This window comes from Euprymna scolopes, chromosome 27 (genome assembly GCF_053919585.1).
Source record: "Euprymna scolopes isolate OS-2025 chromosome 27, ASM5391958v1, whole genome shotgun sequence".
NCBI lineage: Eukaryota > Metazoa > Mollusca > Cephalopoda > Sepiida > Sepiolidae > Euprymna > Euprymna scolopes.
Genome location: NC_136508.1, coordinates 67,800,184 through 67,823,100, shown reverse-complemented (window position 1 = coordinate 67,823,100; position 22,917 = coordinate 67,800,184). Strand labels below are relative to the sequence as shown.

General features: G+C 34.5%; 1 protein-coding gene across 1 annotated transcript in view; it reads left to right on the top strand.

Annotated features, from left to right (window-relative positions):
- LOC145248892 (uncharacterized) overlaps positions 1-8,561 on the top strand; it is a 115,161-nt gene extending 106,600 nt beyond the window's left edge. The window contains exon 3 of the mRNA XM_080110661.1: positions 6,624-8,561. Within this exon, the coding sequence (XP_079966787.1) occupies positions 6,639-8,411 (1,773 nt within the window). The 5' untranslated portion in view covers positions 6,624-6,638 and the 3' untranslated portion in view covers positions 8,412-8,561. The remainder of the gene's footprint in view (positions 1-6,623) is intronic.
- Positions 8,562-22,917: the final 14,356 nt, after the last annotated feature.

Below are 22,917 nucleotides of genomic sequence, written 5' to 3'. Positions count from 1 at the left end.
TGTCTATATTTGTATTCAAGTCTCCTTGTGGAAATGGGTTCCTACTTAGTGATTATCTGTTTAGGAGATTCGATTGTTCTTTTTAACAAACAAAAGATTTCTGTGTTGGAAGAAAACTGAATCCTAACCACAGCTAAAACACCTGATTTAAGTCTAAATATTTAAATTTTTCTTTTCATTTTTTTTTTTTCAACTTTGTTTATTTTCTTACTAAAAGATTTTCCTAGCGAGAGATTAATTTAAATATTCTTGTCATATTTTAAATGTTTGGGATTTATAGGTTTCCTTTGTTGTTGAAAGGACCAGATTAGTTTTTGTTTTATTAAACAAATTTTTTACACCTTTTCGTTGGCTTACAGTGAAGAAATTACTGTGTGTGCTTTGCCTGAGAGGGAATTTGTATGTGTGTGCTTTGCCTGAGAGGGAATTTGTGTGTGTGCTTTGTTGGTGAGTTTTTTGTGTATGTATATGAGTTTGTGTTTGGGTGCTTTGTCTGATAAAGGGTTTGTGTGTGTGTGCTGTTTGAGAGAGTCTGAGTGTGGTTTGTCTGAGAGGTGAGTTTTTATGGATGTGTGTGTTGTCTAGGGGTTAGTTTATATGCATGTGTGTTGTTGTCTGAGAGTCGATTTGTGTGAGTGCATTGTCTATGACTGGGTTTGGTGTGTATGTGCTTTGTTAGAGCGTGTGTTTATATTTTGTCTGAGACTGTTTGTGTTTTGTATAAGAATGAGTTTGTGTGTGTGTGCTTTGTCTGAGAGTGGATTTCTGTGCGTGCTTTGTCTGAGAGTGGGTTTGTGTGTGTGTGTGTGTTTGTGTATGCTTTGTTTGAGAGTGAATGTGTGTGCGTGCTTTGTCTGAAGGTGGGTTTGTGTGTGTGTGGTTTTGTCTGAGTGAATTTGTGTGTGCATACATTGTCTGAGAGTGGATTTGTGTGTTTTGTCCGAGACTAGGTTTCTGTGTGTGTGTGTTTTTGAGAGTGAATTTGTGTGTGTGCTTATCTGGGAGTGAATTTGTGTGTATGCACATATATCGTCTAAGAGCGAGTTTGTATGTGTCCGTGTTGATTTCTGAAAGTGAGTTTATTTATACAAGATGATCCAAAAGTAACCCATTTTTTAAAATCCTCTCAATCTAATAGAAAAATAAAAATGTGTAGCATAAAATTTATTTAGAATTCAATATGGTTCCAGCATTTGTCAACAGCTTTTCAGGCTATCTGGAAAGGCCACTCGAGGATTTAGAGCACAATTGAAGTATGATACCTAACTTTTACATTTTAAACTTTAATTCAAGCCATTATATAAAAATGGTTGTATAAAATCAACAATAGGTTCTCTACAGTGCAATATAGACTATAAAGTATTGTGGACTAAGACATCTTCACAGTGCACCATGGTGGGTTCATGACTAGAGCAGGCAATCAATCGATTTAAATTGAAAAATTGACGATTTTACCGATTTTGATGACAATTTAAGTATTGGAAGTGTGGAACATTCGTTGATCCTCATTCAACCCCAGGCAATGTAGGATCTCCTTGCTAGTTTTATATACTTTATTCTTCTTACATGTGAGTATTGATGTTTGAAAGTGGGTTATTTTATGCAGTGATTGAAAAGTAGCTCCTTATTATTAAACTAGTCTGAGTGCCCAGCGTTGCCTGGGTGTTTAGAGGTGTGTGTTGAACAAAAAACAAAAAAATGGTAATAGGCATGCAGACATGAACCCGAACCGTGAAGGAGGAAAAGAAACGTGACGTCTTTGCCGTTGCGTCCATCGCAAAACTGGAAGTGGCGGAGGTTTAAATTAAGGCTAGTCAACCGAAAAGAGGGGATGACTTTCGAAAATATCGGCAAAAAAAGCGATCCCTCCTTGTAGAAAAGTGCCCAGTTGAGGGTGAAGGAATTAATGATTTTGGCCAATTTTTCGATATTTGTCATCCAAAGGGGCGAGCTTCCAAACAATACTGATCTCGTGAAAATCCGTCGCCTCTGTTGAAAGTTTTAGGCATACATGCATACATTTAAACAGACAGGTGAGATTTATATTCTAGATTATAGAAGATGCTCTTAATCTATTAAGAAAATATAATTCCGTGTTGGATTTTTTCTTTCACCATTTTCTATTTCCTCCTCCTCCTCTACTTTTGCATACATTTAAACAGACAGGTGAGATTTATATTCTAGATTATAGAAGATGCTCTTAATCTATTAAGAAAACATAATTCCGTGTTGGATTTTTTCTTTCACCATTTTCTATTTCCTCCTCCTCCTCCTCTACTTTTGCATACATTTAAACAGACAGGTGAGATTTATATTCTAGGTTATAGAAGATGCTCTTAATCTATTAAGAAAACATAATTCCGTGTTGGATTTTTTCTTTCACCATTTTCTATTTCCTCCTCCTCCTCCTCTACTTTTTCTGCAATAGCAGTCAACACTGAAATGACTGACACGCAGGCATCTGCCTAACTCAGAAACCAAAACCGCCTACACTCAGAAATTCACCATGTTTTGTGTGCCCCCACTTCCTCTGAGGTCCACGCTTATGCAAATGAGTATGGGACTTTGCTTTTGGTCGAGTCCCGCACGCGCAGTGCCATTTCTGCATCTGTGGCCATGACGTCACACATTGTCTACAAATTCTTACAAGAAATGAATATGATAAAATGTGTAGCATGAAATCTTATTCAAAATTCTGTAGATTCTCGGATTTAACAAGATACACCTGAAGAAGGTCGAAGGTTAATTCGATCCGAACATTGTGAGAATAACATTCAAGATGAGAACAGTAGTCTAAATAATTAAAATTACCTTATTCCACAAAGATATCTTTGTGGCATGAAATTTTATTTAGAATTCAATATGGGTTCCAGCATTCGCCAGCAGTTTTTCAAAGCTCGGGAAACCGCATCACCTGATTCCACAAAGACATCTTTGCATGTATGCATGCTTGAGAGATTCTACGTCCAATTTTACTGCTGATTCTTGTTTTAATATTTCTTGATCAGATTTTAGTGGCTGTCGCAGCATTGATTTTATTTTTTTCCTTACTTGATTCTTCTATGTTTTGTGGATTTTCTCCCGAGCTGAAGTTACTGGTTTCTCGATTATTATCTCCCCTGTGCGAGCCTTTTCTAGTCTCGCACAAAAACATACATTCATATTTCAAGCTATATTGCTTGTCACATACATACGCGCACACAAACATACGCGCCCACGTCCACACACACGTACATTTATTCACGTTCGCGTACATACACTCACATTCACGTGTATATACACACGCGCTAACGCACACATATGTACTCACACACGCGCACACGAACGCACACATGGAAGACGTCACTTCCACTTTCTACGGAAATATACACATGCGCAAATGACCACCGGAAACAAATATAAAACAAAGAGCAACAACCGGCTTCTTCCTTTTCGAGACTAGCCTCCTAGGTGGCTGGTCGGCGCGCTAGCCGCCGCCGTTTCGGCACACGCGTACCTCACGCCCACTTACAACTATGTATGGGGCACGAGCTAGCAGACTGTATGTACACATTCCCACTCTTTCTCTCTTATCTACTACTGGTCCCTGAGAACACCTTTGCGTAGCTGACTACTAACTGATGTCAACTCTCATATCCTCTTCTTTGCCTACACGCTGGACTGTCATTCTCATTTTCACTACAACACATTTCTCTTCCCACGCGCGAACAAACGATAGTGACCCGAACTTGAGATGAAAACACATTTCCTTTTCTTGCTACAACACCAGTCGTGCAACGAACATTGGTTACATACGCGCGCACATGAACACATGTTATAACTAAAACGTTCATTCTTTCAACAGCAAATAAACGACGTTTATCTTATCCATCAATTGAGTCTTTGTTTCCTTCAATTTGAGTCGTTTCATCATTTTCTTGTGGCGAGCTAGGATATTATATCCTGGTCCGATACACCCCTTTGCCGTGTTTATTTCCATGTCAAACCAGATTCATACATGCTCTTATGATGAAAGCACATATTTTTTTTGTCACGAAAAATAACTTCTATGTAACGGTAAATAATTCGTTTGAGCCGAGCAAATATCTGGAACAAGAATTCTTTGTCTTGTAACAATTGAATTCTTGACACATTTGATTTTTGTAGTAGTCATAGTGATGATCATGATAATTAGGAAAACAGAATATTTTCATTGTTTGGACTCTCAAGTATATATCCTTTGATATCTTATATATTTTTTACATAGTGATGTGCTTCTCGGTTGATTAACTGTGTCTGTGTCGGATATATACTCGAGTCAAAACAATAAGAATATTCTGTTGTCCTAGTCCTAATGTTTTCTTTTCTTTTTTTTTCTTTTTTTTTTTTATTCAATTTTCACCCCAAACAAGGCACAGTGCAACTTTGAAGTAGGGGGCTACTATCGGGGACATAAGTTGCAGGGGTATTATGATGGGAGATGAGTAGCAAGATGTCTATTCACATTACACTTGAACTTCTGCATGTCAGTTGGGAAAGCAGAATCCCGAAAGGGAGTTCCAAAGTTCTGGGAAAGAAACTATTGGAGTAGAAGGCTTTCTTACACCTAGGGATCTCTACTGTGAAGGGGTGGGATTTAGATGCTTGTCGAGTTTGTCGGGGAGTATTCACGTCGAGGGAGTACGAATGCTTGTAGTTTGTCAGAGCATTCACTATTAAAGTACTTGTAGAACAGGCAGAGGGATGCAACATTTTGTTGATGGGATGGAGGTTGAAGCCTAGATGATAGTTCGGAACCTATCAGATTGGCCACTCTCTTTTGAACCCTGTCCAGTACCCAATGCATAGATTTGATCCGTCCCCCCCCCTTAATAATCTCTGTAGTAGTTGAAGAAATTAAAAAAAAAAACGCCATTATTTTGCTCTGGCTTTCCTGTTCTTTGTGTGGATGTATCCTCTTTTTACAAAAGCATTATTATTATGTACAGTATTGGCAATTAAATAGTATTATTGTTTCTCTCATCAGCAGACTATTGGTCAGCTGCCTTAAATCTTGATTATTGAAAAAAGATACCTCTTACTCCTAACATGTGACTCTGTTCAACCAATCAAAAGTCTAAGACTGCCTTTTACTTTTAGTGACTGCTTGTTTAGCAGTCACTAAAAAGTAGAAGGCAGTTAGTAGGTAGTTTCATTATTTCCCAGAATGAAACTACAACTGCTTTCTATTTTTAGTGGGAGGAAAGAGGCTAGATAAGTATTTTCTTTCTCTCTCTCCTCTTTCCTCCCCTTCTCTTCCTCCATTTCTCTCTCCCTCGCCCTCCCTCCAACCACTAGTCTCCCCTTTACACTATTATGTGATTATATGTTCTATTTTTTATCATGATCAATTCTGAGCTTATGTTGTATAGCTAGTCTTATTACTTTTGACTGCTAGTGAACAAATGAGAAATACAAAACCGAGAGTGATAGATACTGTATAAAAACTGGGTCAAACACCATTCAGTAAGAGAGGGTGAGAGTTATAGACAGAAACTTAGTAAGAAATGGTTCACTCGGTGATTAAATTGAAAATATCAACTAATTAGAATAATATGGATTTTTTTTCCAATATAACTTAAATCCTCAAATTAAGGGATATTTTAACGTGTCTTGGGTGATTAAAATAAAATTGGCAAAAAAAAAGCTTTAAGGAAACAAATGTTGATTAAATTAGCTTTAATATATATAGATTATGATTGAAACAAAGAATAGAATTTCTTTTGTCATTTTGCATTTTCGATCATGTTATTTTATTTATTTATTTATTTATTATTTATTTTTTTTTCAGTTTGATAATGTTTTTAGATTTCAAAATTATTTTTGGATAAGGACTGATAATTTTTATTTGGACTACTGAATGTTATTCTCACAATGTTTTGACCGAATCAACTTTCAACCTTCTTCAGGTGTATCTTGTTAAATTCGAGAATCTACAGAATTTTGAATGGAAGCCTTTATTTAATCCACTATGACAGCATGTTCTTGTCCCATCAGCCATGATCAGATAGATGTTCTAAGTAATTTGCAATTGTATTCTTAGTATCGTCTGCACAGATAATTGAACCTTCAACATCCAGAAGTGTCACTTAGAACTGAGTTTTACTTAGTATTTTATCTGTTACGCCACAGAAACCCGTTCTGTAACATATAAACAATGGTGTGACGAAATTAACTTTGCAATCTAGTAGAAATGTTGTGAATAGCACAAGATGAGATCAGTAGTTTGAATAATCTAAATAATACGAATTATCAATCCTCATCTCAAAAGTTCAGAAACATAAAGATTTCCAGGTTTGAAAAAAATAAATATTTATTTTATTATTTTTATAATAAAATGGTACTTGTGCATTTTTGCCACCATGTTGAAATAATGTTATTATTTTGAAAGCCATGGGCAGGGGAGGGTATTTTGTAACTATTTTGTCCTCCCTAACAATTTAATAAAAAAAGATATTGTGAAGCTTGAATTTAACCTGAAAAAAAAAAAACTATTTTAAAATAGCGCAGCGACAAAAGTGCACAATTATTTGGATTACATTTAAAATGAAATATTTGTTTTTAATATCTGTCTCATTTTTTTTTTTTTTTTTTTTTAATTTCAGGTGAAATGGAAGAAGATGATGAATATATCGAATTGGAAGCGTGACCATGCATGGACAGTTTTACTCTTTGTCATCTGCTTCTCTTCCTGGTCTTGTTTGCTCACCAACGCTTGTCCATTCCTTTGCCAATGTGTCAATGACCAATACATCTATTGCGATGGCCGCGGAATCACCCCCTTCATGCTGCAACGCATGACGAAGGAGATTCCAGCTAATGCCCGTTTCATTGACCTCAGTCAGAACAAATTAGACAACATCCCAATAAAAGTCTTTGACCATTTCACCAAGATTCACCACCTAAATTTGGCAGCCAACCAAATTCGAGATTTAAATCCAAGGGTGTTTTATAATCTGACCACCCTCAATAAACTCAACCTTCAGGCTAATCTTCTATCACAGATAAGAACTAATCTGCTCAGTCGCTTGACTGAACTTGAAGAACTTCATCTTGAATGCAATTATATCCAAAATATTAGTAATGATACATTTACGGGTCTGCAGAATCTGAAGAAACTTTACCTGCACAAGAACAATATTGCAAAAGTGCATCGGAACAGTTTTAGTGGCCTGATGGCACTGAAAGTATTTGATGCTTCATCAAACGCAATCCAAGACGTATCGGACAACAGTTTCACAGATCTAAGACAACTTAATGTCTTGCAGTTAAACAGCAACCAAATTGACCGCTTGACTGCATATACGTTTTCTGGACTATCTTCTCTAACCGAGCTTTTTTTAGACTGGAACTTAATTTCAGATTTGAGCGCTGAATACTTCTCTGACGTTGCTCCATCTCTTAAAGTATTATCACTTAAAGATAACCGGATTTTTCTTATTGAATCCAACTGTTTTTCCAAAATGCATCAGCTACAAAAACTTTTTCTTGATGGTAACTTACTGTCAGACTTCAAGATTGACGTATTCCAAGGTTTGAACAGTTTGCAGGAAATTCATCTGCAGAACAATAAATTCAACTTCCTTCCCCGCGACATTCTGTTGGGCGCAAACTCCATCACATACGCAGACTTTAGTCAAAACTACATCACGAGCATAAGCACGGACGCCTTCTCTAACTTCCGTGACACTGTCCGTTATCTCTATCTATATAAAAATCACTTACTTGAATTGCATGCTGGAATGTTTCGACGCATGTCGCTCCTCCGCGAGTTGGACGTGTCCCATAACAGGATTTCTTTGATACGTGAAAATGTCTTTGAGACGCTGAGAAACTTGCGTATCGTGAATCTGTCTTTTAATAATCTCAGACGTTTAGAGGCCCACCATTTTCGCGGCACAACTTCTTTGGAGAAACTCTATCTGCACGGTAACCCACTTGAAACGTTTTCAGGCTTTACATTCAACAACCAAAAATCTCCCATTTTTATATCCCTTAATCTGACTGTCGTTAGCGCTACAATATCATCAGTAACAGTGAAGTGGCCGTATCAGAAAGGGTCACAGCTCTACTGGTCTCTGACCGGTGTTTGTGTAAACAGTTCTAGTTGTCCCTTTCGGACACAGGCGAGTTATTTCCCGACGTACAGAAGAGAAATAACTGTTGACAGTTTGCAGCCCTCATCTTTGTATTACATATGTGTGAATCCAAACTTTATGTCCAAACAAGTGATAATTACGCAGTGCCTTCACGTGACAACCCCACCTTCACCTTTTGTTCCGCAGATGACGACGGAAAAGCAGGTTTCAAATCCAAACGCATCACACAAAATTCATCGTTCCACTATTTCCACATCACTTTTCTTATTTATTATTGTCAGCATTCTATTATGAACAAGACAGTGGAAGAGAAAAAAACTCTGCAAAAATTTAGCAGTTTGTGTTATAAAAAGATATTGACTTAAAAAAAAAGGGGCTTTCTTTTTTTTAATCCTGCTGTTTGGTCCCAACCAGCATTTATTTATAAAAAATGAAACTTTTATAATTATGAATGGCTCAGATAATGTAAAATATTTCATCCCTGCTAAAATATAGTTTAATCTAATTTTAATTAACCAACAGTGACAACAGGTGTACAGCTATATATATATATATATATGGCGATTAAGCTACACTGAATATTCCGCGTTTCATCCACTCTAGGACTCTTCAGGCTCTCTCTCTCTCTCTCTCTCTCTCTCTCTCTCTATATATATATATATATATATATATATATATATATATATATATATATATATATATGAGAGAGAGATAGATATAATATTAGATATAAATATTTTTTAAGTCAAACCCAAATAGCATTTAAGTCGACAAATCAAACTGCTTCTTTAATTTTCATTTGTTATTGTTGTATTATGTTATTGGCAATATCATATCATTATTTGTTAGTTTATTTTTTAAAATATACTTAGCCGATTTATACTTAGGCGACTGTTAATGTGGAACATTATCAAATCATTTAAAAATAAAAATGATAAACTGAGGGGGTAATTCATTTTAAATTGTCTTGTGTGTGTGTGTGTGTGTGTGTGTGTGTGTGTATATATATATATACTATTATACAAAAGGAACTTTGTGCGAGTTCGTTCCCTGTGGACTCAAAAATAGCTGGGCTGATTTGTATGAAATTTCACACAAAGGTACTTTGTGTCTAGCCGTGTTCTTAAATAGTTTTTTTTTTATCAGAATGGCTTTGATAAGTATTGATAATCAAAGTAATCAATTGAAAGAAGAAACAGGCGATTTTGATCAAAGTTAACACCTTACACAGCCTAACATCACAAGCGCATTTGAGAAGTTTTATAACTACACAATCCGAAAGGCCAGACATATAAAATTAAGTTCTTTGATATAATGGGCGCATTTAAAATAAATGTTTCTATTTAAAGCGCTTGACTTTTCCATTGTGAACTTAAATTCAAGCCATTTTCACCGCACAAGCAGTAAGGCTAGGCATGTAAAATCAGCAGTAGGTTCTTTGATATGACAGAGGTGCGTTCAAAATTAATGTTTCTGTTTAGAGCACAATTGAAGCATGACACATGACTTTTGCATTTTAAACTTTAATTCAATCCATTATATATAAAATAATTTTATAAAATCCATAGTAGGTTCTTTACAGTGCAATGTTGAATAACGTGTAAAATGTATTGTTGACTAAGTCATTGCGGGGAGGCATGTGAAGCTTCATCCCAGTTCACCATGTGAGTCCCCAACTAGAGCAGGCAATCAATCGATTTAATTGAAAAATGGGCGATTTTACTGATTTCGATGACCATAAAAATATGTGAGTGTGAAACATTTGTTGATTGTCATTTATTCCCGGGCAACGTCGGATCTCACTACTAGTCTGTGTGTGTATATATATATATATATATATATATATATATATATATATGTATATGTGTGTGTATATATAATATATATATATATATATATATATATATAATCTTGATTTATTTTTTATATGGAAATCTCTCCAGACAAGACAAGAAGCCACTTGATGTAAGCACCTAAACAAAAATATGACAAGATAAAAAAACTAAACAACAACAAGTATTGGATAAATAAATTCTCACCCAGAAAACAGCAATTCTTCCTCCTTTGTCAAAAACATCACTCATGACATGTGAGGACTGAGAGACAAAATAAGGGGAGCAAGAGTTATGAGGCTGCAGAAAATAAACTCAAGGTTCCTATCTAAATAGAAGTTGTCCACCATTTGTTATTTCCTCAGTTTAAAATCGAAGAATATCATAATAGTTATTTATCTGAGTATCCAATTTTCATTTATTATTGTCATACCGTGTTATTGGCAATATAAAAACATTCTTTGTTAGAATTCATTTTTAAACCCATCACTTAAACCAGCCCAGATGAAACATTAGAGATGATCACCTAAAATTAAAAACTGGCAAGGAAAGGGGTCAACTCATTTGAAATTGAAAAAAATTAGTTACTTTGGGTTTAAAATATTGCAAGAGATCTGCTATGACAGTTTGGGAGGTAAACAAAATGAGCCTTGCATCACAGACTTTAATCGTCGGACAGCCAATGGCTTCTACATTACCATTTAATCTGTAAGTTGAATAAATCTGTTAAATGTTCCACTCTATTCTTTGCTCATATTTTAGTTGGTATTAACCTGATAATGTGCATCATTAGATATAACAGTTGGCAACCTTCATGTGGTCTTCCCTGTAAACACCTGATTCAAGAAAGAATCTCAGGGAAGCTAATGCCAATAGCAAAATTATGTTGAGTCCGTCTCTCTCCAACAAATGGTGTAGCCCTGCCTGGACAACATAATAAATTATAACCAAAAATTTAAAATCAACAAGGGAAATAACTCCTATATTTAATTCAGGAATATGAATAAGTGGTCTTCCTTGTTGTAATAGAGCACAGACACGCATACGCAATGCATATAAAATTACATCACCTGTAAAGAAAAAGACTATAAAAAGGAAAAAGAGTGCGTTAGAGAGGATGATCACAGAGACCTCGGTGATGTTCAAGAGCATGTTAAAGACGTGGGTGAAGTCATACATAGTGAGAGAATGTGGGAAGTAAATGTTGTTACATCGGGGGGGAAAAAGCAAGTTGAAGTTCTTTCCTATTTGTCAACTTTGCGGCTGAGGCTATAACATGTTGGGTAACGTTATATTGCAACTAAAGTTTTATTTCTTTCCTGTATAAGTTTAAAAAAATGTTCAAATAAATAATAATTAAAAATTAAAATAACTTCGATGTATTCTTGGTAGATACAGCTTATAAAATGTAAAATATGGATTTACATAAGCGAAACCAAGATTTGAGTCTGTAAATGTGTTAAAGATTAAATGGAAGAAGCAACTGACCATCAGACAGAAAAAACTGTGAAGAGGAACAAGTGGAGAAGAGTAGGTTAAGAACATTGAGAGTGTATTGTTGTCACTGTTGGTTTAATATTATTAGACTTGGTGGTTATAATCAGCTAATGTACTTCTTAACTTCCGGTGTGCCTGCTACCGGAAGTGGTGGCAAAACAAATCCGTTCTTTCACTTTTATTGTTCTTCGATATTTCTATTGTGGAGCGATTTATTGAAATCTTCTATAATATAAATCTCACCTGTCTGTTTAAATGTATGTATGTATGTCTGCCTAAAACTTTCGACAGAGGCGATGGATTTTCACGAGATTGGTATCGTTTTGAAGCTCGACAAATATCGGAAAATTGGCTAAAAACATTAATTCTTTCTACCTCACTTTTCTACAAGGAGGGGGTCGCTTTTTACGCCGATATTTTCGAAAGTTATCGCCTTCTTTTCGATTGACTAGCTTTAATTTAAACCTTCGCCACTTCCGGTTTGGCGATGGATGAAACGGCAAGACGTCACGTTTTTTTTTGTTGTTTTTTTTACCCCTTCGCGGTACAGGTTCAAGCCTGCCTGCTACCACTTTTTTTTTTTTTTGCTCAACAAACACCTCCAAACATCCGACTAACGCCGGCCACCCAGGTTAGTAAAATATAAAAAAAGACATTATTGAAAAATAAACAATAAAAATTAAGAAAATTATAAAAAGATAAAAATAACGCAATTAGTCTTTATTTGCACTTTTAATAACAAAATTAAAAAATGTTTTTATTTTATTTTAAATTTTATATGAAATAATTTATGAAATGATAAAAATACGTTTTTTTTTTAAATTCTAAATAAGTTTTTTTTTTTAATTTAAATTTATATAATAAATGTGTTTATGAAAGTATTGAAATCAAAACAACAACATTTCAAACATCATAAAAACGTATCCAATACATAATATTCCCAAAATAGTTTTAAAAGATATTAAAGTGTTTTAAAAAATTCTTTAAAAAAAAATGAAACTAATTTCAATAATTCTTAATTAAAATAAGACGGAAAAAAACTTTTCAATTAAATTACAAAAGAACGACCGGAAAAATGTAATAAAAAAAAATGAGTACATATACAGGAGAGTTATAGGTGTGAGAGAAAAAAAAAAAGCGAAGGAACTGATTTGCCTTGTCACCGCTTCCGGTGGCAGTCATGCTGAAAGTTAGAAAGTATGTTAGCTGACTATAACTGACTTGGCTAGTATTCAGGAGAGCTGGAGAAACAAACAATTATAGGCTACTAGCTGGCTTTGCTAAGTTTGTTATTTGAAACAATAATTTTAAATAGTAAACATTCCATTCATAGTACGATTTGGAGTAGTCCAACATATGCCAACATGTTAAACTAAATGATGGTTTCGTAACTTTGTTGTAAATGTGGGTGGAACAAAAACTTTTGCATTTATCCATATTACATATGGATACAGTAGCATTTGTATTTATATTTTTAATGTCTGTAAAAAAAAAAAAAAAGAAATCAATTTTACCAGCACAATGGTGTATGTGTGTATCTATGGTAAGCTTTTTTTTTTTTTGTATTTTTTTTAACTTTAAACTAAAAGAAAAAAAATTATTGACCCAAACTTGTAAATCGAGTCTGTCTTACAAAAAAAAATAAATAAAATAAAATAAAAAAGTGCCAGATCTTAACAGAAATGCTATAAAAATTTTTCAACAAAATAAACAATATTTTTGAAACCGAACTGTTTGTTATATCAAAATCAAAACAATCACCGAATAAAAAAAAAAATTACAAAAAAATATTTACGTTTCTGGATTTTTGAGATGAAGATTGGTTATTTGTATTCAATTCTATTGTATTTGTATTATTCATCAGACTACTGTTCTCATCTTGAGTATGATTTTTCACAACGTTTCAGTCGATGTAACCTCCGATCTTCTTCAGGTGTATCTTGTCGAACTCGGGAATTTGGACGGAATTTTGAGCGGAACCCTTTATTTACGTCACAGGGTAACCATGTGGGAACCAGTAATTATAAACAATAGATAATATATACAAGTAATAAATAAAAACATTAATATATACAAGTAATAAGTAAAGAGATAGATATACATTAATATATAGGAATAATTAGTAATAAATGGTGATATTTACAACTAGAAATAAAAAGTAGGTTTAAGGCTCCTAAAATTCATACTAAAATTGTCTGCAAGGACCTGTGGCACAGTGGTTAGTGTACTGGGGAAAATCAATTCAATCCTCAGTGTGGGCAACCGAAAAAAAATACATTTGCGAATTACTTAAGACCTCTATCCAGTTATGGCTGACGGAACAAGAGCACGCTATCCAAATGACGTAAATAAAGGGTTTCGCTCGAAATTCTGTCCAAATTCCTGAGTTTGACAGAAACATTTCAGAGTTCGACAAGATACGAGAAGAAGGTCGAAGGTTACATTGACCGAAACAGTGTGAAAATAACACTCAAGATGATAAAAGTAGTCCGATGAATAATAATACAAAGAATATTGAATTGATAAAATGCCTGTTTGTAAAATGATATACAAATTAGTTACCCTTATGACTTAGACTGCACATATACAAAGTGTGGTAGAAATATCTCCCACATTTTGACATGCAATCTTCTCTATTGTGCTTGTGCAGTTTCTGAGCAATCATTAATTTGTATGGATGAAACTCCATATCAGTGTGTAAAATTCTTCTGACTGTTTGATCAGACAATCCCAAGGCCAAAGCATGTTTGCGAGCTGAACGTGTTGAAGACTGCGTAACAGAAAGTCTCAAATACTATCTGGCGTTTGAGCATTTCGAGGCCTTCAAGGTGGCTTTCTTTTAAGTGCTGAACCTGTAGTTCTGAAATTTGTAATTAGTAGAAATCCCCAGATGCTAATCTAGCAAGAACTTGTATAAACGCAATTATGCTGAACGTGTAGGAGACCGAGTAAAAGAAAGTCTCGCAGTGCGAATACTTTCTGGATTCGAATGCTTTGTGGCCTTCCAGATGGCTTGCCGAACCTGTAGCTGTATTGATTTTCTATCTTGAACAGCATCATGCCGTCCTAACTTGTAATGAACTCGGAAAACTCTTGTGTAACAGTTACAGATTCATCATTCTTCAAAAACATTTCTACAGTAAAAGCACAATGTGCACCGGTTCAAATTTTTTACAAGGGAGTCACTATTTATCAAGGCCACAAGACCACTCAAGGATAAGTCACTATTTATCAAGGCCACAAGACCACTCAAGGATAAGTCACTATTTATCAAGGCCACAAGACCACTCAAGGATAAATATTAATGAGTGTATAGTGGTCAGTGAGACAACGGCTTACTAATCAGTAGTAGTGAAAATTGGGTAGAATTTAACGTGACGCTCGACAAGAATTTGTTTACATTGGACTTGAAGATGAACATGTTGTAGTCAGCTGGTGAACGGTTCCAGAAGTGCCCAGTTCTAAGAAAAAAAAACAAACTTTGTTCATACAATTGCGTAATTGTGTTTAGTTTTAGGCAAAGATAGAGTTAGAGAAATCGTATGGATAGGGTGGACATTTGTGGGTGGAAGGTAAAAATTAAGTGGTCTTTTGTTAGTGGTAAGCAAAATCCCACCCCTACACGGTAGAAATCCCCAGATGCAAATCTAACCAGAACCTGTATGAACGCAATTATGCCGTGTGTAATGTGATAGAGATTTAAAAATAGTTGCTCATTTAAGTTTATTCAGTTAGTACATGCAAAGTTAGCAGGTAAGTGACCATGTGGTAATGTGTTTCCTCATGGCAACTAGGAAAAGTAAATGGTCAATGTAAATGTCCTAAGAACTTGTAATACAACCATATTGGTCGGTGATTGCTCAGGAATGGAATCGAGTCACTCAATTAATATTACAACATTGTTTGTGGTCTCTAATCTATCCTCACCGAGCTTCATCATCATGAAGAATGAAATCCAAGATGGTTACCCTGACATGGTTGGTATGTGGGGAATACAAAATGAAGCCATTAAGACAATCATACTAGGAAGAATATCCAGCATGATGGAGAGGGAAAAAAATGAATAAATTCCTTGCATGAATTCCTTGCATTAAAAAATGAATGAATTCCTTGCATCAAAAATGAATTCCTTGTATTAATCGTTCACATATGTTCTCACATATGTGAACGATTAATGCAAGGAATTCATTTTTGATTCATATCATAATTATAATGACCAAATTAAAGCATTTTACATTCCAACAAAGAAGAGATAAAACATTCTATATTCAAACAAATAACTTTGAGCAAATTTGTGAATGGAATCATTTAAAAAAAAAATTAAAATGGACCAAATATATTTTCAGCACTTCCGGTTATGTAAACAGCTAAAAAAAAAATATAGCATGATAACACACACTCAACTACCACATATTTCCAGACATGAAGAAAACATTTGAATTATTCGTACTATTACTCTTGGTTATTATTTTCATAAATTTTCAATTGATGTAACCTCTGACCATGATGCATTTGTTTTAACTTGGGGATATTTATGTCAAACTCGGGAATCTATACAGAATTTTGAGCTGGACACTTTATTTAATCGATAGGTGTAGATTTTTCTAACTCCTTCAGTCTTCTTGTAATTTAAGATCCAATCCTTATCACAAGCGATAATATCTAAGAATAGCATAATAATTAACAATTATGTTATACCATGGCTGACGTAATATGAACAATCTTGCCCCACCTCCCCGTGGTAGTTCAGTTTTAAATACTGTATAGGTTTCAGAGTTTGAAAACATGCATCTGAAGGTCGGAGGTCACTGTGTGAGAATAGTAATTCAAATAATCCAAACAATGCAAATTATCAATCCTCATCTCAAAAAGTCTTAAACGGAATTAAAGAAACATTATTCTGAGACGAAGTCATTTTAAAAATAGATATTTTTATTTTCATTAAAAAAAATTATATAAAATATATTTACAGTTCGTATAAAAAAAATATATATATATATATATATATATACTGTGCCAATTTGACACGCGTTTAAATTAATCAAAACACAAATGAATCATTTGATGCAGAATTATGAAGAAAATGTCTGAAAATAATCAGTATTTCTTTTTTCCATAAAAAATCTATTGTTTTCAAAGTTAAATGAAAACGGATAAATCCCCCCCCCCCGCACTCCAACAAAAAAGACTAATATGGCTCCGTTCAGTATTGTCAGATTATGAATACACACTAACAGGTGCTTGCGCATGAAACATATTGTGGCAAGAGTTGCACAATCTCCAACCACACCTCTCCTGAGTTGGCATTGTTTTAATTCTAGTAGTAAGTATATACAAGTTCAGGTCGACTGGAAACAATGCCGGAATAAGTGGAGAGCACATATCTGGCGTTCCCAAATGGGTAACCATTTGGGACTGGTCAGGCTCATCATCTTTTAACCTATGGTGATCTTGCGAGAACCGGTATGTCAATGTGATTATGCCGTACTTCTCATGTTTCATTAGAAATTCATACAATCTGATCAGTAAGTACTAAGAGAAATAAATTTATTCACTGAGAAAAAAAGGTGTTTTATTTATTTATTTATTTATTTCTTGCTTATAAATTATCTCGATCAAGGTGAAGGTTACGTTCTCAGTTAATTCTATCACTACTAACTAAATCAACTTCTTCCCATGTTCGTCTTTCATAATTGTATTGGTCTCATGAAATTTATTTCCCTATCTGTGATTGGGAATGTCCCGGGTGAATGGAGACAGTGTGGTTTTCCGTTACCATCTTTAACATGTTCAGTGATTTAGAAATTGTATTTCTTGTTCATTAATTACCACGGCTAACATATCTGTTTTATCTATCTTTGTTGTTATTGGATACGTTAAGATCCATTTCTTTGTTTTTTTATACAATCTAGCATCCGCATCATTTGATAAATCATCACCAAACATGGTTAAAATCGCGGTTACATTCTAACTTAGGATCTGGTTTAATTTTGGAATATCTTTATCAAAGATCAAGGTGATAAAATAGTCGCACTATTGACAATAATTTCAATGCTGATCAATGTAGAGACTCACTACTTTGCATATATTGTGATATTGTGACTAATGAAATCTTACATTTTTTTTTTTTTTTTTTTTACTCATGTTCACCTCTAACAAGGCATATCGCCACTTTGATGTAAAGGGATACTATTTGGGGCCATGCCTAGGAAAGATTAACGAGATATTTGTTTACATTACATTTAAACTTCTGCATATCAGTAGAGTCAAGGATGCAGGTAGCAGGAAGAGAATTCCAAGGTTTAGCTGTTTGAGGGAAGAAACTATTAGAATAGAAAGTTTTTTGGCATTTAGGGACCTCAACAGTGAAGGGATGTGATTTTTGTTGCTAAGCAGGTTTGTCAAGGCTATGTATGTCGAGGGGGCACAAGTGCAACAAGTTCATCAGAGCACATTTCAGTAAAATATTTGTAAAACAGGCACAGAGATGCAACATTGCAGCAATGGAACGGGGTTTGGAGCTTAGTTGACAAAGTGGGATATATTAGATTGAAGACTCTTTTGGACCCTATCCAAGAGGGAGAGACTAGTGGTAGACTCACCAGCCCAGATGTGGCAACAATAATCTATGCATGGGCGGATGGCAGCTTTGTAGAGGTACAGGATACTCTCAAGTGTGAGCTTTTTTCTAGCATGATAGAGGGAAACCACCTTCTTTGCAGTAGCCTTCACACAGTGTCCTCAATGTATTTGTTCCAGTTCATATTACTTGTGAATATTAAGCCGAGGAGTTTAAAGGACAAATTCTCAGGTAGGGTGTGATTGATCATGGATATCAGTGGTTAGAGCGGCGTTTTGTAATTGTTAAAGGAGAGCAGCTTAGTCTTATTTGCATTAAATGTTGCCATCCATTTATGGCCCCATTCCACTACCGTCTGGAGATCATTTTAAAAGCCAATGAAGTCCTTCATATTGACCATGACAGAATTTCAATTTTTAATTCTTCAAACTGCAGACACTTGTGCCCCCACAACGTAGACACCCTCGACAAAGATCTTTCTACTCCAGCAGTTTCTTCCTCAGAACCGCTAGACTCTGGAATTCCATTCCAGGTTCCTGCTTCCCTAACTGTACTGACATGCAGAAGTTCAAGTGCAATGTGAACCGACATCTTGCTGCCCAAATCCCAACATAGTGCCTCAGTAGTTGCTGCCCCTGATAGTAGCTCCTACACCAAAGTGGCAATGCGCCTTGTTTGGGGTAAAAATGTAATAAAAAAAAAAAAATTTTTTTGAATTTAATTTTTGGATCTGATAGTTTTTGATAAAAGTAACTACCATACAACATTTCAACCAGATTAGATATAGACAAGTATAAATAAGACTTTGGCTGATCCATAAGTTGAAGGTGGGTTCCCTCTATCGTGCTAGATGACTATTCTCGCCTGCGAGTATCCTGTACCGATACAAAGCCACCATTCACCCATGCAGGGAGTATTGTTGCCACATTTGGGCTGGTGCATCAACCACTAATGTCTCCCTCTTGGATAGGATCGACAGAAGAGTTTTCAATCTAATAGGTCTCACTTTGTCAACTAGGCTCCAATTATATTCTTGCTTACATATATTTTCTGATTAGTGATGGGACAAACAATTCTAATATCTCTGATTTCAATACAATTAACGCTTCTGGTTCTTTTTTGAATCTCTAAATTAGTGATGGGACGATTCTAATATTTTTTTCCAATTCTGATACCATTACCAATTCTGTACTAAATTCCCGATTCCAATTCTTTATAAATCTCTAGATATTTAATTATAAAATGGATATTTTGTCCCGATTACGGTAGAAACACATCCAAAAATGTGCGTATATTTTTTGAAGCATAAAAACACATTTGTGGGGGATGATCTAAAGATTTTAGTTTTACTGGTAATTTAAAATCAATAAATATTTATTTTATCATTAGTACCAGCAGTGGAAGACTTTGTTTAAACCAAATCAAATAATTCAAGGAATCGTTTTTGGCATCAAAAAGTAGGCACCATTTTTTTTCTGATACCAATTCTGAAATTATAAAAGTTCCGATATTTCCCAATTTTTATTAATCGTGCCAGCTTATGATACTATCGCTTCCCCAGGAGGGTTACTTAGTTGAGGAACGTCTTGGGAATGCAACCAGCTCTCCGAAGAATAAATGATATCCAAAGATATCTAACGATAAGCACATGTTGAAAACATCAACAAAAACTGGTCGATATGTCGTCGGCTATAATTGTCTGGCATGGGTCGCTTCTTGTGTGTTCATTGTGTCGTTACAGGCAGCTTTCTCTCGTCGGATTAATGGGAGGAACCACAGGCTTAAATCGAACACTTGTACAAAAATAGCGAACAAATGCATTTTTATAAAAATATATATAATTTATTTAACAGTTAACAAGTAGGAAGCATATTTGGTCGACCCATTGCGTGTACACCAAACTACTATGCCCTCTGTGTATGGGGTGCCAGCTTCAACTGTTTTTATAATACAATCATATTTCAATTCTCTCTTTCAATGAAGAAAGAGAGAAAAAAGAAAGAGAGTGAGAGAGAACGAGAGAGGGACATAAAAAGAGAGAATTTATATTCATACAGGTTAAACATTGTTTTGTTTTCAAATGCCTCATTGACGAGTTCTCCTGGTTTGACCTTTCAAATTCTAAGGTCTTGTATCGTTTTGCCTTGGTTCAATATTATAAACAAACTGTCATTCTCGGCTTGAGTCATCTCAGAACATTTTCAAAATCGCAAATACCTGTTTTACACAATTGCACCGCACAAGCGCAAATCAAGTTAGGCACAAGGTTCATTTATGTAGAAGCCCCAGCTCCCTCAAAAGAGGCTACGTCATTGTGCCACAAGCTACCCTCTCTCTCTCTCTCTCTTTCCAAATATATACACACACACACACATTTTTTTAATATAAATTTTCATATCTTACAATCCATCTAATATGTGCATATATTTTTGCAGATGCAAAAATACACTTGTAGAAGAATGATCAAAGGAAAATTTTGTTTTTAAGAAACAAAATAAAACCTATTGAAAGAATTGGTTTTTAGTATCGGAAAATAAACAGTTATTTTTCCGATACCTCCCCTCCCACATAAAAGTTTTTATTTTATTTATTTTTTTTTATTCCTGATTCTGATTAATCGTCTCAACACGAATTCTGACTATTACTCATCTATTATATAAAGGGCAAAAGTCTGTTTAAATGTATGTATGTATGTATGTATGTATGGCTGCCTAAAACTATCAACAGAAGCGACGGATTTTCCTGAGATCAGTATCGTTTTGAAGCTGAACCCTTCAGACGACAAATATCAAAAACTTGGCCAAAAATATTAATGCCTTCACCCTCAACTGCGCACTTTTCTACAAGGAGGGTTCTCTTTTTTCACATATTTTCGAAATTCATCCCCTCTTTTCGATTGACTAGTCTTAATTTAAACCTTCCCCGCTTCCGGTTTGGCGATGGACTCAACGGCAAAGACGTCACATTTTTTTTTTTTTTTTTTCACATTCTTTTCCTCCTTCGCAGAGCCTGCTACCACTTTTTTTTTTTTTTAAATTTTTTTATTAATGCTCAACACATACCTCCAAACACCCGGGCAATGCCGGGCACCCAGGCTAGTCCTAAATAATAAAAAAGCGGTAAAATTTTACCCATTATATGCTAGTTCACCCAAAATGAAAAATAAGATTCTACTTTTTTTTTTTTTTTTTTTAAAAAAGGAGATTACATGTAAACAGCCTAAAGAAAACTTACCAGTATATAAAAAATACAAAACAAAAACAAACTAATATAGGGTTGGCGATTAATCTAATTTATAAAACTAGCTTTATCGGTCTGTCGGTCTCCATTTATTCAAAGTGCATCTCTGAGATGCAAGGTCACAGAGTAATGTGAGGCAGGTCAAATGATTGCATTTTTATGGGTTTGTAGCTGGTAAAAATAGCTGCTGAGGGGTCAAAATTGAAAAAAAAAATGGAACTTAACAGACAGAAATCGACTTAGTGCTCTTCTACACATGCACAAATATACATTTATATGTTAAAGTCCATTTTTAACTATTTCTTATATGACGATAGCTCAAATGGTAACAACTAAGGCTAGAGTGCTATATGTTTTGGTTTCAGTTCTAGCTGATGGCACCCAAGTCATTTTGTTTTAACTTTTGAAATCACTATTAGATATTAGGTACAATATAATAATCAATAGATAATATGCTCTATAATAATATGTACAAAATCTTCATGAATTAAAAATATCACAATTAAACATATTTTATAACTGAGCAATGCTGGGTGCCTTGCTAGTTTTGCATATAAATTTAATGTAAAATAATTAATTCCGGACGACTAGTTCGTACTGATTATCTACTTCTTTAATAGGTAACGTTTTTAAAGCACATGTAAACAAATATTTTTTATTTATGAGAAATAAATTTTTGCATGCGTGTGTGTATGTGTATTTTTTTGGGAAGTGTTAAATCTTAGGCATATTTTTTTTTTTTTTTTGCAAAAGATAACATGTATCAAAAAATACTTTTCATGTTGTAAAATAATTATACATTAGAGTAAACAGGAGCTGTACACCCTATACAAATTCTTAATTGTAATAGTTAATGGATAAAAAATGTTAATGTTAAAAGTCATAAAGGACACGCTCTCCATTAAGTCTACCACTAAGTCTGAGTGGAATACAAGAAATAATTTTTTAAAATAATAAAAAAAAGGTATGCATGCTGTGGATATAATGGAATCGTTAAGTTAATTTATAGTTTACAAGAGTATTAAATGTCAATTTCGCCCCCCCCCAACGAAAGCAGTCTTTTTTGTTTGTTACAATGTATATTTTAAGCAGAAAAACAAAGATAAACTTTAACACAATTGATTTCCAACAATTTAAGAAAATGGCCAAGATTAAAAAGCAAAAATAAAAACATGGTCATATGTCCTATCTAGACAGGAAGTAGGTGATCATTTTATGTTAAATTTCCATGTGAAAATGATTCTCTGCACTAAACTTACATATAATCACCCCACCCTCTTTTATTTTTGAGTGAACTAACATGAGGTGTAAGCGGAGAATAATATAAAAAAAAAAGTGATTTTGGAGTAAAGTGTGTTTACATTCAGTCCATCAAAATGGTGATTAACTTGATAGTAAATTTTACATCAACTTGAAAATGAAAAAAAACAAAACAAATACATTCCTTTAGTTAGTTCTATTCTTTATGCATAAGAGACCCCCCGGTAGGAGGTTAAACAATAAATTTGGCCAGGAAACGTGACCAAGTGTCACGTGCAGAATCTCTGTGTGGTCAAGGATGACAAACAGAATAGTCGGACACAAATCTAGGAGAGCTCAGGGAATGACGTCAAAGCAAGTGACCACATACTTGCGAAACAGTGCCGATGGA